Raw genomic sequence first — 18,493 nt, forward strand, 5'->3', positions numbered from 1 at the left:
TACATGTCAAAATCTTTCAGGGTCTTCTGACATCAGGATCCACTCCAGGCTGGAGTCAAATTTAGTGATTTCTTTGGCCGATATCAATGGTCTCAAAAGTGTAACATATATGCCAGAAATTGAATATATGTAAACAATTTTTTTATGCATTGGTTACATACCTTTGAGCTTATATGTAATGAATATTTATGATACTGACCTCAGAGATTCATATTTTGACTTAAACATGATGAGAAAAACAACACATTGAGAAAATTGTGACTAGATTAACTTTCTCCTACTTAATAATTATAAAAAATTTTTATTGTTTAATCTGATCCATTCTATTTGCCAGTATTCAATGGTAAGGTATACACATGTGATAAAGCAATATAATATGTCAATTAACTAAATTTTGATCAAACACTACATTTGTTATGCATATAACTTGGACACCAAAATCCCAGCTAATATAGAAAATAATTTATAAATAGTCAAATAAATAAATTAAAATTAAACATTATATGTGATTTTGGAAAATTCATAACTTCGTAACAAATGTAAATTGAAGCAAAATAAATAAATGGGTGGAGAGAAAATATGTATTTATGTAAAATGGTTCTAAAGATAACATAGAGATAATGAATGTGTGTGTCTTATTAGCGAAACCAAAACGATGATCCAGAAGATGTAGTCAAAGCACCATAGTACTTCCTGCACATGGACAGATTTGGCTGCATTAAGTACAAGTACAAAAGCCATTACTAAATCCTAAGTTAAATCCAGCTTTTATAATTCAAAAGCAGTAATATGGCATGTTCGTCAAGAAACGCAGTGGCCATGTAACCGTCCTTTTTGACTGATTCAACCAAGCCTACATAATTCTATAGCAAAAAAAATTCTTTCTTCAGAAACATCAATTCTGACGTAAAAATCACTATGACCAATAGTCTAATTTGACTTTGATTCAGACGAAACTTCTACTGTAACAAAATTAACACTCCTGATTCCACCTATCACTTCTTTGGAACTCCACGGACACGAACTATATGCAAGTGCTTCAGGTCAGATGGCAATATTTGTGCATGATTTAATGGTGTAAGGTATTTTCATGTGTTCCAAAAAAGATGTTTAGAGAACTATTTGAGCACCACAATAAAAGGTCCCTATGTTTACCAATGGATTCTGCATATAAAATTGTGGACACAAAATTCAGTATGTTGAAATTATGACTCGTACTTGCAAAGTATGAATCAAAATGTTTTAGCATGTTTTGTTTTCTGTGAGCTATTATTTTCTTCCTGGTGTCTTTGCTGTAATTATGCAGGAGAATAAATAGTACATGGTTTGACGGACATAACGAGTTATATGCTTCACCAGTATTTTTGGGTTCTAAAGTTTGCACAATTTGAAAGGCACATTTTGCTGGCCTTTGATTATATTTTATTTTGTCTTTAATATGTTGATAATGATGTATATTGCTGCTAAAATTACACAGTCGCTTCAAGGAAAGTGATGATGATGATGATGTAACAAAATGGCGGTATAAAAACAGCCCAAAGTTTCGAATTATTTGGTTCTCATCAATGGATGCAAAAATTATGATAGGTAAGTGTGCATAGGGATGTATTTTAATTATTACTGCATTTATATATCTACATCTGGCTGCTCTAAGATAAACTTTTATCATAATTATTTCACTCTAAAGTCAGTCAGTATCAGACGTATCCATGGTCTCGGCCAAGCATATGAATAAACAAAAAAGAAATCCTTTGTTACTTCCCCGCTTAGCAGTCGTAAAGTCCTCTCAACAATCAAACAGGGTTACCATCTTCTTATTGAGAAAGAGCAAGCCCAGTTTCCCTTGGTTCGACGAAAAGGGTTAAAAAATATGATCACTCCTCCTTCTCAGAGGTGTTGCTGATAACATGGCAGCCGCTATTTCTGGACAGATTGTTCTATTCATTATTAGCGTTACATCCTAGAAGCTTAAAATATGCAACAAGAGAGCAAAAACCAATAAGTTTTGTAAAATTGAATTATTAAATTTATTTCCCTAAAATACAAACTGAAAGAATTAAAAACAACTTACATTATGTTATGAATTCCTATTTCTAAATAGTTCTATCAATTCCAGTAGATCCGATGTAATTTAAATATTCTACAAAGGTATTGAGAATAAAAAATATAATGTGCTGATGTGTCAACAGTACTGAAGAAGTCAATGTTTCCAATCCAAACGTCATTTAATTCAGAGTAAGTGTAAAATGTCCATGAATGTTTATTGGTAAATCCAGAGAATATTATAAATATATCCAAGTCTTTGAATAAATTTGCAATAATCCAGTATAGCTTTTGTATAGATATCCTAAATTTAGTTTAAAATGAAGGTTCTATACAGGGCAATTCCAACAAATGATTATAACTGAATTAATGAATACATTTCCTCAACTTCTTACAAACTCAGTGAAGTGTAGTAATTGCAATAATACTAATGACTTTATTTAAAGAATTTGACATAATTTGCTGCATGGAACTAATCCACCATGTGGCTTTCTTTTCCGAATGACTGGTTCTGCATTCATTGCTTATGTAGAAAGATATACTAAGCTAACAATGCAATAGATAATAATCCAGTACAGAGATTGAAATGAATCTTTATTATTTTGAAGTATTAATTTGCAGTAAATACAATCAGTTGTTCCAATTCTATTCAATAAGAAACTAGGTCATTCTGACCTCTTAGAAGTGCGAGTGTCCTCCTAATGGATCACGTGTTATTTACTACATTCGTTGACCTTGTTATTTATATGAATGAAATAGTACAATGTATTATACATATGCTCGTTTCAAGTGTACTGAACCCATTCATAGGATCTTCGAATTGGAAATGTCATTAACTAAATGACTCTAATAAAACTATTATTATATACAATAATATACATAATATTGATATGCATAACAATGGAGCTTAGCAGTCTCTCACTCAGAAAGATATTTCCATCATGAGAATGCAAGTCCATGAGGTTAGGCCTTTCTTCTTCATTCCATTCTGGGTGATGTCCTGAAAATCAACTTCTCTTAATGCTACATCAGTGCAGAGGCATCAACACATTATCTGAGACTAACAAGCTGTCAGAAAGCAAACCTCTAGTCTGTGTGAGAATGTTCTGCTTGAAACAGATGGTTCTTACCAGCTGTTATTATCTAATCTCCCTCTCTCCATACTAATGTCCCTCTAGTCTTTTCCCAAGTCAAACAAGAACAATAATCTGAATGACAGCAGTGACTAAGGCATCAGACTGGGAAGAATATTTGTTTTTGTTCTAGCTAAAAACTAATTGAATGTAGGAATCTACCTTGAATTTAGGAATATATCACCAGGAGAAGATAAAGTATTAATGACAGGTAAGTATTATATAATTAAATTTGGTTTTTCCCCCAAGCACTATATGTTTGCAATATTTAGTCATGCGTCTGTATCATTTAGAGTTGGGCATATTCGTACACAGATGAGCTCCCTCTAACTTTGATTAAATGTTCCTTTTAACAGTGTTGCCTCCAGAAATCCTGAATATGGATGAACTTTCTCAAAGACTGTATAGAGAGGCACTTGCATCTGGAATGGATAAGGTCTATAACATTAGAGTGATGATTGTAGGGCATCATGGTGTGGGTAAAACATCTCTAACCCAACGTTTGCTAGGAGGACAAGTTGATGAAAGTAAGACAGAATCAACAGAAGGTATTGAGGTTCATGCCAGGTGCTGCCAAATAGACCATGTCACAGGGGAATGGACAAAGAAAGAAAAATCAGGTTTGATTTTCAGCTTTATCATAGGATCAATCAAAATCGAAGCTGAAGCTATCTATATTGACACTTGACCTCTTTAACTCCATAATGATAAAACAGAAAAGCTAATGAAACCTAAACTCAAACCTATAATAAATGATCATCTCAAATGTTATTGTTGGCACACTTACTTTTTGCCTTTGTATTTCCGTGGTTCAGACTTCTTTTGGCCACCTAATAGTCATCATTTCATTACAAATTCACTATCCACTGTGTAATTTAATATAATTTAATGTTTGCCATTACTTTTTTCACTTAATTTTTTATTATTATACAATTCATATAATAATTAATAACACTACCGTAAAATAGAATGGAATAGGATGTGATACAGCACAACAAAATATAAACTGTATTGTTTTGTCTTTTGTTTTCTTGTTCTATATTGTGTATATGTTTTATCTCTACTTGTAATAGACCAGAAAACTTTATGGAATGGTTTGGTGCCTCTTGTTCTCAAACAACTGTTGTCTGTACATCTGTTAGCACAAGCTGTTTATCGCTACTCTGAAGAAACTACTTAGAGAATTGCCTTGAAAACTGCACACACACTCATACTATTGTCTAGTTAGTCCTGTATGAAAAGTGTCATTTGTCATCTAGTTTGGCAACCATCCACAGTGTCTATTTTGGAAATTGTATCACTGCTCCTTGTGAATGGATTTTCACATCAAAATTGAGTTCTCACTAAAGTGCTTTTTATAATGTGTAGTTGGACGTAAATGAAAATGGTGCTGATCGCTACTTCTACTGAATGGAAAATCATATTGGCATGGGTGTTTCGCCAGACGATGCTGAATTGTCCAAAGTGAAAATGGGGCTGATTTGATTCTTAAAATCTTGCCATCACTGCTCCTGAACAGATGGTCACATTGATATTATGGTGTCAGCTTGGTCCAAAATGAATAGAGTGGCCATCTTGAATATCATGTGATCACTACACCATCTGAATCGATGTTGATATCAATATGGAGTATTCACTTAAAGACTTTTTTTATGTGTACCAGCAGTTGGTCAGTTAGTCCTGAATGAAAATATGATGATCAGCTGTCATGAAAATATTTGTTCTACTTATGTTGAATGGATGCGATTTTGCCATGGTTTTTCACTAGAAGACTTGTTATGATGTCTAGTTGGTCCTAAATTAAAATGTTGCTGATCTCATGTTCATCATGATTACTACAGTGGCTGTCTTGAACACCTTGTTATTGCTAATCTTTCTGAATGAAAAGTAGTATTTTCATGGGGTTTTTTTGTGGCCAGAATGCTTCTTGTAGTAGCTAGTTGGTCCTAAATGAAATCGGGTGCCAATCTTGGTTGCCACAGTTGCCACCATGAAAATCCTGTTAATTCTAATTTTCTTGAATGCTCAGCTAGGCGCTCAGTATTAAGAGGTTAGTGTTAGGACTGGTCGGCCTGGTATCAGGATAATGTGACTGCGACATGATGCCAGTGCTAGATATCGCTATAAACTGACACACCGCAGACATCGTAGTGATATGACTGAAAAATTGTTAAAGCTATGTTAAAAATCCAAATCGCACACACACTTCTTGAATGAAAAGTAATATTGCCTTGGAGATTTTCTCCAGAAGACTTGTTATGATGTATAGTTGATCTAGAATGAAAAAAGTGTCCATCTGATGTCCAGTATGGCCACAACAGTAGATATCTTGAAAATATTGTTACCACTCCTTCTGAATTGATGGTCGTATCAACATGGGATTTTCCCTAAACACTTATGGTGTCATATTGGTCATAACCATGCATTTCAGTATGCCTGTGAAAGAAGCCAACTTGAAAATAATGTTGTAAGCTTTTCTCATGTATGAATGGTCATATCAGCATAAGGTTTCCAATCTACAAGTTTTGATGATGCCTGGTGGGGCATAATTGAAAATGGGACTGATCTGACTTCTAATATGACTGTCACAATTATGGCCAGCTTGAAAATCTTGTTTTCACTACTTCTTGATGGTTGTGTTTTTGCCAAAAGACTTCTTATGATACTTTGCTGGTACTAAATAGAAATGGTGACAGTATGATATCAGATATGGTCACCAATGCATTCTTATTAAAAATCCTATATTTAATTGCTCCACCAAAATTGGAAGCCATATCAACATGTAATTCACGCCTGGAGACTTAAAATTATGCCTTGTTGCTCTTGAATGAGACCATTTAAATTTCTATAAAGGGGGTAAATGCTTGAAAACTATTGTCTTATTCTGATTTGTGGTATAAACACTGACACTGCTATTCCTTTCTTTACTTGCAACAAACTTGTGATGAATGAAATAATAAAAAATACTACAGTCGGAATAATAATTTAGCCCCATAACTACTGTACATTGCATGTGCATTCTGAATTGAGCTAGTCTAGTTGATAGTTTTGTACATGCATGTTCAGTCTTGTAACAAAGCCATAATTGCATTAGGGCTAAATGTGTGGTTCACATTTAAGTGTAAATTCAGTATCAGGTTTTTTGTTGTTGTTGCTTTTCTTTTGAAATAAAAGCTGCTTCATGTTCAAACAGTAAGTATATTTACAAGAGAAGCTCAACAAGGTGGGAAACTTGTCATGTCAGCATGCAAGTTTTCCAAATGTACGAAAAATATAAGACTTTTAAAATTAATTTCTGTTGTCCATATATATTATCGGAATCAAAATCACGGATTGCTGAAATGGTATTTGATTGTTTGTCACCCAAGACATCCCATTCATTCCATGGGTTGTCTTCACTGATTGGATGTTCAAATGTCTATCAGTATTGCCAATCTTCCTCTCAATAGTGGAGGTGACATCACCGTACCGACCAAGGCGCAGTGGTGATATGTTAGTATTTTATTTCTCCATTGCGGAGTGTTATTGTGGAGGGGATTAAATCCCCCACCACGATGCCTATGGTTTCGGAAATACACATGACCTATACTGTTTATACCAACAAGGTATTCTATCCAATTTTCTTATTTTAGAATTGAAATATTGCTTTGAACAATTGTATTCATTTCCAGGGAGAACTGCCTCTATTAATGGTGAATGATTTTGATAATCCTTCATACATTTCAAAGGGATATTGTTATACCGTATTACAAGCGAATAATTTAGGAAAAAATAAAGGCCTGGAAGAAGGGGTGGGGGTCGCCTTATCCATGGGCTAGTGTCTAAACATGACCGTTTTTACGTCTTTTTGTTGACTAATGGCTGTAAATCTTGGACACGAAACAATATTTTTTTCCATGTCCTAAGACATAGGCATGTAAAACAAAAAAAAAACAGTAACTTTCGGTGACCTGACAATTATTAAACGATTAAACAGTACCTTGATTGATTTTGTTATTATTTTTTGCATGTGCATATTTTCTGATTTCTTCAACATGAAGTTAATTAAAGGTAAATACAGATTTCATAATTTGCAGGCCCGTTGAGTTTACCAAGGAGACCATGCTGAACTATAATATTCAGTGCTTACACAGTGCAAAGCATGCATAGCATCACTTAAATCCTTATTTATTCCCAAACATATTAGATGCAGATTTTGCTTTATTTATTGTTTCGACCAAATTGCATTCTTCCAGATAACATTTCAGCTAGTCCTTAATAGCTGTTTCATTTACGTTGAATCACGCGCTCATTAGTTACTCAATGATATAAGCGATCCTACAAATTGAGGTATTATTTTTAAAAAGGTACGCACGTTTACTTGTACAAGGCACGTAACCATCATAATTTACATGTTCATGAAGAGTGGTAATAATAAAGGCTATAATTCTCATATAGGTCAACTAAGATCAACATTAATCTATTTTAGTTTTGTGTTTTAGCTGAACAAGCATCATAATTTTCCACACAATTTAAAGCTTGATGTTTTGGCATCTCCTATGTTGATAGTTGGTGAATTTCTTTCGTTTTGCCACAGAAGTACAGGCCAGTTAATCATTAAAACCCTGAAACTGGCTTGTGATAAGAGGAAATTTTGACCGGTAACTATACAAGTACATTGATGTGCAATTGCCTTTTACTCGTTAATATTAGCACGATTACCATAGTTTTGTAAAACGGGGGCAAAGGCATACCTATTAACTTTTCAAAAGCCAAGTAGGGAGACTGAATAAAAAAAAAATAGAGATTGGGACATAAAACGCATTTTTAAGACCTTGTTTTCACTAAATATTTATCAATCTTCCTGGTCCAATATGCGTCAAATTTGCAAAAAGACTCGTTGTTTCTCCCTGTGACATGCCCTATTTCCCTCCAGGACGTGTCCTATTTTCATCTTCTGGTCAGCTGTGGTCAAACTCCACTATAGCTAAAGATTAGTCTTAAATAAACACGCAAGAAAGCCAGCGCAGCTAATTAAAAAGTTAATCTTTATAAATGATTATATTTTGTGAAAACGATTGGCCCTCCACCGTGATTCAAAGAAACCACCTTCTTTACTATCATGTGTTACGCAACCACCAGCATTTGATTCGCAAATAAAGGAATCCCAATTTTGTTTAACTAAAGGTACCAAAATAGCCAGCCTCATGGTACTGTACATGTGGCAACTATTTTCCCGTCTTTGTATATCTGACCATATTCCCTTATTGTCAACTCGTAAAGCATTTAGTATTGTTTATTTTAAAACATGTATTCTGAATTAGTTTTTTGATGACACATTTGCTGCGTGGTATGTATTTTTATTCTTTCTTTTAATTGAATGATGGTTATTATCATTGGTGTATTTGTTAAAAAACTACCAGGTGTTCACTCGTGTAAGTTTCTTTGTGGGAATGGCGCTATAGCAGATGGAGTTGCAGCATTCGTTATGATCATTCTTGGGATTTAAATTAATTGTGGACCATTTTATTGTTGTGGTTTATGTTTTCGTTCTCGTTTATTTATTTATTTATTTTTATTATGGTAGATTTTAAAATATCATTAATTTACATGAATAATGCTTAAACTTAACATTCTGTTTGTGAAGAAACGAATTCTTTATAGTAAAGTAATTATTTCATCACAACAATAATTCATAAGTGATTTAAAGAACACTAAGACTTTTTTGTTTAGAAGAGATGAAAATCGAAGGCATTATGCAATAATCAGTTATCTGCAAAAATTGGAAGATATCATAAAACCAGGATGTATGCCTGGAGCAACCCAAAAAAGAGGGAGGACTTTTTCCTCCTGGTGTGAAAGTTGACAGGTATGGTGTAAGGTTGCTTACATCAAAGCAAACTACAACTCAGCTTTTACGGTATTAGCATGAAACCGTATTGTTTTTGTTCGTTGTGTTGTCATACTGGGATTACATTTTAATGTGTTAGGTATTTACAGTTTCAAAGCAAAGTAAAAACATAATTACCAGTGCACTGATATAAAATGTTCAATGCAGTAATGCATAAACAAACAGTAATCAAGTCAAAAGGGAGAGGTAGTGTTACAGCACCTCGCGAATGCTAAATTCACGTCATTGTTCGATCAAATTATACACAAATCTAAATCAGGTAGAAAGAATAAGAAAACAGAAAATTAAATAAATTACTTTTCAAACATGTTTATACCATTTCGATTATTATCATGCATGCCAACCTCGAGATAAGTATACGTGTAATTTTATTAAATATAACTTTGCCTAAATAAATGATTTAGAACTTAACCTTGTGCATCTTGAGATGTCTAGGAGTTGTAGGTCGGCTTATACTCGGGTCATGTAATTTTTTGTGTTTATACCTGTTCAGTTTGGGGATCGGCTTTTATGCGAAAGTGCTTATACACGAGTATGTACGGTATGTTAAAATGATATTAAGTAGCAAAGTTTTGTTTTAGAAGGGTAAAATCTTCCTATGGAACAGAGAGTGATAAGATTTATTCATTGAAAAAGACTTCTCATAGTTTCTGGTTCACTCTTCATACATAAGTGTTGTTCCTTTTTAATACATTTGTTATTTTTCTGGTGTTTTGCTTTTCAGATGAACATTTCTTGACTGATAGTCGAATAGCCAGTATACTTCGCAAATACACAAGTCCTGTAACCAATCAAACTACAGTTACAGTGATGGAGACTGATCCTGAAAATGGGATGTCACCTGATGAGGAAATTGGTGCACCAATGCCTTTGGAGATAGATGTGGAAAGCATTCCTAATGAAGTTGCAGTTAATCAGAATGTTGAGCAAACAGGGCAGGTAGAGGGAAGAACTTGTCCAGAGGAAATTAGGAATTTTGTTGAGAGGGCAAAATCTTTATCTATCCCCCAGAATAGGTCATCTGATGTTACACTCCTGGATTTTGCTGGCCAATCCCTTTTTTACACAACTCATCAGGCTTTTATGTCATGGAGAACATTGTATCTGATTGTTACAGATATGAGTCGACAAATGACAGCTGCAGTTGAAGAGGAATTGTGCAGCTTTGACGTGAGTGGAAAAGGATCCTGTTGTGTACAAGGTAAGACTTATTCAATGCTTACTATTGCATTGCTTTCCTTTCCTGTGAGCAAGTCATGCTTTTAGTGCCCCCCTCTCGAAGGAAGTAAAGTGACTAAGTCATGCTTTTAGTGCCCCCCTCTCAAAGGTAGAAAAGAGAGCAAATCATGCTTTTATTGCCACCCCCAAAGGACGTAAAGTGACCAAGTCATGCTTTTATTGCCCCCTCTCAAAGGAAGTAAAGAGAGCAAGTCATGATTTTAATGCCCTCTCAAAGGAGGTAAAGAGAGCAATTCATGCTTTTAATATCCCTCTCAAAGGAAGTAAAGAGAGCAATTCATGCATTTAATGCCCCTCTCAAAGGAAGTAAAGAGAGCAATTCGTGCTTTTAATGCCCCCTCTCAAAGGAAGTAAGAGAGCAAGTCATGCTTCTAAAGCCCCCTCTCAAAACAATTAAAGAGAGCAACTCAAGCTTTTAGTGCCCCTCTAAAAGGAAGTAACGAGGACAAGTCCTGATTTTAGTGCCCCCTCACAAAGAAAGTTAAAGAGCAAGTCATGATTTTAATGCCCCCTCTCAAAGGAAGTAAGAGAGTAAGTCATGCTTTTATTGCCCCCTCTCAAAGGAAGTAAAGAGAGCAAGTCATGCTTTTAGTGCCCCTTCTAAAAGAAAATAAGGAGGACAAGTCCTGATTTTAGTGCCCCCTCTCAAAGAAAGTAAAGACAGGAAGTCATGATTTTAATGCCCCCTCTCAAAGGAAGTAAAGAGAGCAATTCATGCTTTTAATGCCCCTCTCAAAGAAAGTAAAGAAAGCAAGTCATGCTTTTATTGCCCCCTCTCAAAGGAAGTAATGAGAGCAATTCATGCTTTTAGTGCCCCCTTCTCAAAAGAAGTAAAGAGGGCAAGACATGCTTTTAATGCCCCCTCTCAAAGGAAGTAAGAGAGCAAGTCATGCTTTTAATGCCCCCTCTCAAAGGAAGTAAAGAAAGCAATTCATGCTTTTATTGCCCCCTCTCAAAGGAAGTAAAGAGAGCAAGTTATGCTTTTAATTCCCCCCTCTCAAAGGAAGTAAAGAGAGCAAGTCATGCTTTTAATGCTACCCTCTCAAAGGAAGTAAAGGGAGCAAGTCATGCTTTTATTGCCCCCTCCCCTCAAAGGAAGTAAAGACAAGCAAGTCATGCTTTTATTGCCCTCTCTCAAAGAAAGTAAAAGAGCAAGTCATGATTTTAATGCCCCCTCTCAAAGGAAGTAAGAGAGCAAGCCATGCTTTTATTGCCCCCTCTCAAAGGAAGTAAAGACAAGCGAGTCATGCTTTTAATGCTACCCTCTCAAATGAAGTAAAGAGAGCAAGTCATGCTTTTTTTTGCCCCCTCTCAAAGGAAGTAAAGAGAGCAAGTCATGCTTTGAATGCCCCCTCTCAAAAGAAAGTAAAGAGAGCAAGGTGCACTTTCATGAAGATATAAAAAAAACAGAATTTTTGTTTCTATAAAACTGATGCTGACTTTGGTTCATTAAACAATGATCAGGACACTTGAGCGGTCTTTGACTGGTGAATTATCACCAGGCACTGGAAGACAGTGACCAGTTCCCGAACAGTACTCTTCAACCACCATACACAAGATTTGATCAGTGATCTTGGAACAGGGGTCAGATCCATACACACCCATTGTCTGAGTGACCCTTCAATACCGTTTAAGGTAAGGGATTCAGATTTTACATACTATTCTAAGTAGGAAGTCAGCATAAGTATCGAACTTCTCTTTGTTTCCATGTATTCTTACTGTAGTTGGGGACCCCTTCTACCTGGTAGTGATTAATTTTTCCCTTTTCCACCCCATCCCATGATAGTATGATGTCTCTGCCTAGATCTCAAGGTATGTCAGATACAGTAGACCTTGCACCTGCTCCATCTCTGGTCTTATACAACAAAAAGAGGCAGGTCTCCATTCTCTTCTTAGATGGTTGAGAAGGGATATTCAATACCTTTTGCCAATGAATAATATATGGATTGACCGTTACCCACTGAACAATTATGAGATGATAAAAACCCTATTTCAATGTATCATTCTCTCCCAAGACTAAAAGAGGGTAGTATGACCCTGTCTTGACTCCAGAAGGAGTTCAGGATAATGATGTCACTTACATTCTGGTGGACTCAAACAAGCTCCAAGACGAATTGGTTGTGACAAGCCATTCCTTTAACCCTTTGCTTCCCCTATAAAAATCTGACCCTGTTACCGGTGCCTCCCATATAATGTGCACGACATCACAGTCTGGTTCCCCATAAAAAACAAACCGTAGCAACGTCATCGTGAGATTATATTCTTGCATTGCTGGAAGAGCCTCAAAATAAACTATTCATTTCCACCTCAAGTTAGCATTTGTTTTCATTGCTGGATTTCCACAAGTTATTATTCGCCAACATTATGTGATGAAAATAAGTTTCAAAGCACAATTTGCTATGTTTAAACTTAGCAACTTGTGATTCGAAAATTAAAACATCAATATGAAAATAACAATATGTATTTAATGAGCATACTTGGTGAGGGCATTCTTTAAAATATTTTAGTGAAATATTTCACCACTGTGCTTGCGTTATATTTTTTGTAATATAAGTCTGAAGCCACAAGTAAATCGGTCAAGCTGCAATAGGTAATAATGGTGGACATTGTAGTATCTAGGCAGTACCTCTTCATTAGATTGGCCGTATTCGTAATTCATTGGGTACATACATCAAGGATAATATTGTACTTATAAGAAACATAATATCAATCTTCTGCGATTGAATATTTAGCTAATTTTTAAATCATTACGGTCCAAATTATATTGGACAATGCGAAGTTGGAGAATTCAATGTGCTATAAAAGGTCAAGGTATCACTAATTTTGTGATAATAAAATAAAGCAAATCATATCTAACCAGTAAGCAACATTACAATATTACAAGTACATAGTAATTATTAAAACCTATAATTTGCAATCATTTTTGTAACAAAATTAAAACGTGTGTAGTTATATTAAAAAGAAAATCCCTGCTTCAAAAAATAGATCCACCCACATGGCATACATGGCGCCATTTCACTCTTGGTCATAGTGTGATTAATTGGAAATGGTGGATCTATTTCATTCAAGGATGGACTTGAATGATTCATTTCATTGTTGGACAATAGCTAAGGTAATGTTTTGTCAACAACAATGAAATTAAACATCAAAGTTTTGAGGTTATTATATATTTGGAGCCTGAAAATATTTGTACTTTAGGTATTACTAATTATAGATTCATCATGCACAATTAAATTACTTTCACCAAAACATATTTTCTCAAGTTGTTCATTCACTTGGCATGTTTTCCATACTTGGGCATATTAAAGGTTAGTACAAAGCATTTTAAAGTGTTTTCTTGTTATTTATCATTAATGATGTGGTTACAAATAGGTAAATCTATCTATTCATACATGGGTATATCTGGAGAAATAAAAATGCCGAATGATGTTTCATTTCATTCAAGAACTGGTCATGAATAAATATCAACTAGTTTGGAAATCTCTTGTTTTTGACTTTTGTGTTGAGGAAAGATACCCAAACATAACAATAAAAAAATCTTTCTACAATTGTATTGGAACAAACATAGTTACTCCTGTATAATGAACTTGCTTTGATAAAACAGGCTGTGACATTCTAAGCTGCAGAGATGGATGTTGCAAATGACAGCCAAATTTGGTTTCTCTATTCTCCATGCATGGTGCAGTATTTGAAAGATCACCATGCCTAGAAAATTTAAGGCAGACATCTCAGGCACATTGTTGTCTGTCCAGTTTGGATCACTGGTTTCATGATCTGCCTGTTGTTCAGCTGAAAATATATTTGTTTAGTTTCAATCTTTATAGCAATTACAACTGGAAAATATAAATGGAAATGGCATAGTTCTAGAGCTATTTCGTGTAAATTATGTCATGGTCCTGACAGCTGAGCAAATGGACTTGTGTAATTTTCTTGCATGTCTGCAAACTAGTTTGGCTGATTATCATCAGTGTCACTCAAGTCTGATGACATTTCAATGTAGATATGTGACGACCAAATTTCAGATCCATCACTTTAAATGTCATCATTATTCATAAAATCTGGCATTTCGTTGGAACTGAATCCAAAAGTATTGGTTTTGCTTCCAGACAAATCACTGTAATCAACAGACAAGGACAAATTGCCATGACAAAATTCAGGCAGTTCTCTTTGTAAATAGAAATGTGACTTACAGTATTGTATGTGATGTGATTTGTTTGAAACTTTGAATATTGAAATGAATGGAAGAAACTGACAACACATATTCTTACTTTTGTTTTTTTATTTTTTATGCTCCACAAATTTGGCCAATTTCATGCTTTAAACACATTAAAACTCCATTATACAATGTATGGACAAAGACTTGCCGTATTTGCTGCACATTCTAAATTGATTTTTAACATAAAAAACATAATGTCATTAGGAATTGATGCTATTAATGTACACTTTAGCATCGTATTGGGAAACATAACAATTAGAAGTGACTTACATATGTGAAAAGACCATAATAGTTCCATCAAACTGAAGTATTACTATCAGCTAACATCGCCATTTTGGATGCAGCCTTGGAAAACCCCTCTAGATATAATTTGTCATTTAAATTTAGATTTATATTCTCATATTAGGAAATACGTCTTTAAAACCGGATGCTAGTAAAGATGATTTATTTGTTTTGACCTGTATTTGGTTACCGTGCAGTGAATCAACATTTAACTTGAAGATACTATTATTCATAATATACACTGTGTAAAGCGTAGAAATGCATAGACGGGGGCAAAGGTAAAATCATAGTTATGCATAGATGGAGGCAAAGGTAAAGGCATATAAAAGACTACCTGGGGAGTAAAGTGTTAAAGTCCCATGCTCCTTCCCACCCTCTTTAAGAAGACTATGTATGGATTTTTGGTTCAGTCTCCTCAATCTTTTGATAGACAACCCAAAGAGATTACGGCAGAAGAGAGACCTGCTGTTGCAGTACAGTGGGTCTCTCTTACACAATAATCTATTGCTGGAAAGCAATAGTAGCTCATATGATAGAGCACTAGCCTTGTAATCCAAGGGTTTCTAGTTCAGTACCAGTCTAGACCAGTGCAGGTAGGCTGCCTTCTTATGACGGAAACTTTGCTCAATATGTCTCCATGGTATAGCCAGTAATGTTTAAACATGCAGTCAGAAACAACAAAAACAAAATCCACCTTGAAGTTTGCACTAGGCTAAGCTTGAACATCCAATTCACGAAGGTAAGATTTCAAGCAACTCCATCGCCTAAGATGGTGGAAATATAAGTTAAACACACAACATGGATATTTATAACAAGTAAGAGCACAATATGTGGCATAGGGATCTACAGCTTACAGTGTACTCTTACAGTAAGAACAAGTACAACGTTTCTTATTCCACCTTTTGTTTATGAAGTCATCATCTTCCTCCTAACAGGTAAATTCACTAATACAATATTAACAGTTACAGTGGCTGCCATGTATAGCCTATCAAGTGCCGAAAAATGGCATTAAATTAGCAGCAACAACAGCTTTCAAAATGTGTGTGGTTGGAGGGGGAAGATAATTATGTACTATTTACCTGCTACTATTGCAATGATTTCCTCCCTATCTTCAATGATGCCCTGTAGTCTTATTTCAAATCAATAGATAAATATATTACATGTGTTGGCTATAACTAAGAAATCAGACTGGGGTCATGTTCTTTCCAATTATTGGCCTCCAGTTATTGACTGGAGGTTACAAGATTTAGCTTAGAAAATAAAGTAATAGTAGATAAGTAATATATAATTGAAATTAGTTTTATCCTCCAACATTTTATCAGATATTTCCTGTAATTCTTTAGTTAATAATAATAATAATATTATTATTATTATTATTATTATAGCTACTACTTCTGGTATGTGTTATAATTAATATTATTACTATTATTATTATTAGTTCTACCAGTGGCCATAGAGCAGAAGAGATAATGGGATGGCCTTTTGTCATTATCTATCCATCTTTCTATTAGCACCAGTTTTATTGCTACTCCTTGAATGATACTTCAAGGATTGCAACGAAACTTTACATACACCTTCAACCCATGGTCAAGCTGGTCCTAGATGAAAATGGTACTGCTCATATACCCAGTATGGCCAACACTGCAGCTATCTTGAAAACCTTATTATCACAGCGTCTCCAGATTGAATGATGATATCAACATGAGATTTTCGCTAGAAAACTCTTTTTTCGTGCCTAGTTGGTTTTGAACAAAAATGGTAAAAATGGTCCCAATATGATGTCTAAATGACATGGCGGCTATTTTCATCAGCATCACTCCTCCTGAATGAAAAGTCAGATTAACATGGAGTTGTAACTTGAAGACTCCTGCCTTGTTGATTCTAAATAAATAAAAATGGTGTCACTGAGAAATCCAATGTTGCCACTAGAATGCATGCCTTGAAAACCTTAGTACAAGATCTAGTTGCTCATAAATAAAAATGGTGCCAAGATTATACAATTGAAAATATTATCAGTACTTCTGAGTGGAAAGTCATTTTTAGATAGCTTTTCATCAGAATAATTATAGGAGGTCCTGACTACAAATATTCTGGGTTTTCACCAGAAATCTTCTGATGGTGCCGATCTGACATCCAATATGTCCACCAAGGCAGTGATCTTGAAAATGTTGTCATTGCTACCCCTCCTGAATGGATGGTCACATTTCATATGGAAGTATTACCATCCAGTGTGGCTGCCATAATGATTTCTTTGAAACTCCTAGGAATATCAGAGATGATGTCAACATTCATTAGTTAAACAGAAAACATGATTTCATAAATTTCTGAAAATTCTTTCACCCAATAGAACATGTCCTATCAAAGGATACTTTGTTTCTTTTTAAGATTTTATGCTGAAATGTTTTGCTCTCTTGCAGAATATGTTTTCTATTGGCTTAATTCGATTCATTCTCATGTCATCATTCCTGTGAATGATAAGACACAAAGTGAAGAAAGCAGTGGAAACAGTAGCAGAGGTGCTCAGAGAACCATAAGGAATCAACCATTTGTAATTCTTGTAGGAACACACTCCGATAAAATTCCTCAGGTAGAACAAAATTACTTTAATAATAAAATTTGCTTATCTTCAAGTTTGCATCAAGATGAATCTGTTTTTTCATGCAAGTGTTTACTAAGAAATAGTTCATGTTCATGTGTGGCATTCTTTAGCTGAAAACTGCACCATGATTTTCATTTTGATTTCTACTAAGTTAAACACACCATGCACCATGGAATAATTTTGTAATAAATAATGCAACCATCATCTCAGTGTCCCTTTTGTAAAGAAGCATTCTATTGCATGAGGTAATTTGATTTCAACTTTATTCTTGGTGTATATTATTATTAAGAGATATTGTACAGCATAGTTAAATTAATTTCAACCTCACAAGTTGTATTCTTCTTTATTTAACCGGACATACACTGGTAAATTTATTTGTCCTATTATTTTAATTTTGCAGGGGTCACTAGACCAGAAAAAGGAGTTACATTTTGATCAAATTCGGTCAAACCTAAAACACAGACCCCTTCTATATCATCTTGCTGATGAGAACTTTGCCATTAGTAATTTAGGATCGGACCCCAACATCGATGCCTTGAAGTCTAAAATATTTGATATAGCTCAAAAACAAGTGTACTGGGGAGAAGAAATACCTGCTCGGTGGATACGTCTTGAGCAAGCATTGATGGAGTTTAAAACTAGAGGAGTCCTGGTATTATTTTATGTTATTTTGCAAAATAGTATCGATATTATCTATTTATACAGTAGCATTAATTTATTTTGCTATTCTTATGTTTTTATGAAGCATATTTTCAGTAATGTATTTTTAGTTTTCAGGATGCAAGTCTGGCACAAGTAAAGCGTGTTTTCCATCAACTGACATATGATCTACATTAAAATCTGAGCATCATTTCAGTGACTTACTTAGTTTATCTTTAATATTATTTATTTGTGTCAGCGATGGCTCTAAGTTTTTTGTTTCATATGTTGACAGTTTCGAATTAAGTAATTTAAAAGATAACTGCAGGTATCCAAAGATGAATTTTCTGAGAAATGGCATTATGATTGCAATTGTAATTAAGTCACACACACACACATATACACATATGTGCACACACACACATACACGCACACATGCACAAACACACACA

The 18,493-nt window shown here is 34.7% G+C and overlaps 1 protein-coding gene across 1 annotated transcript in view; it reads left to right on the top strand.

Moving 5' to 3' along the window:
* Positions 1–18,493, top strand: part of LOC149771375 (uncharacterized) — a 60,027-nt gene that overhangs the window by 16,500 nt on the left and 25,034 nt on the right. Inside the window, exons 4-7 of the mRNA XM_089948537.1 lie at positions 3,533–3,796; positions 9,791–10,267; positions 17,221–17,390; positions 17,803–18,054. Coding sequence (XP_089804663.1) covers positions 3,533–3,796; positions 9,791–10,267; positions 17,221–17,390; positions 17,803–18,054 — 1,163 coding nt within the window. The remainder of the gene's footprint in view (positions 1–3,532; positions 3,797–9,790; positions 10,268–17,220; positions 17,391–17,802; positions 18,055–18,493) is intronic.

This window comes from Sinohyriopsis cumingii, unplaced genomic scaffold (genome assembly GCF_028554795.1).
Source record: "Sinohyriopsis cumingii isolate HCF-2022 unplaced genomic scaffold, ASM2855479v2 utg001908l, whole genome shotgun sequence".
NCBI classification, from domain to species: domain Eukaryota; kingdom Metazoa; phylum Mollusca; class Bivalvia; order Unionida; family Unionidae; genus Sinohyriopsis; species Sinohyriopsis cumingii.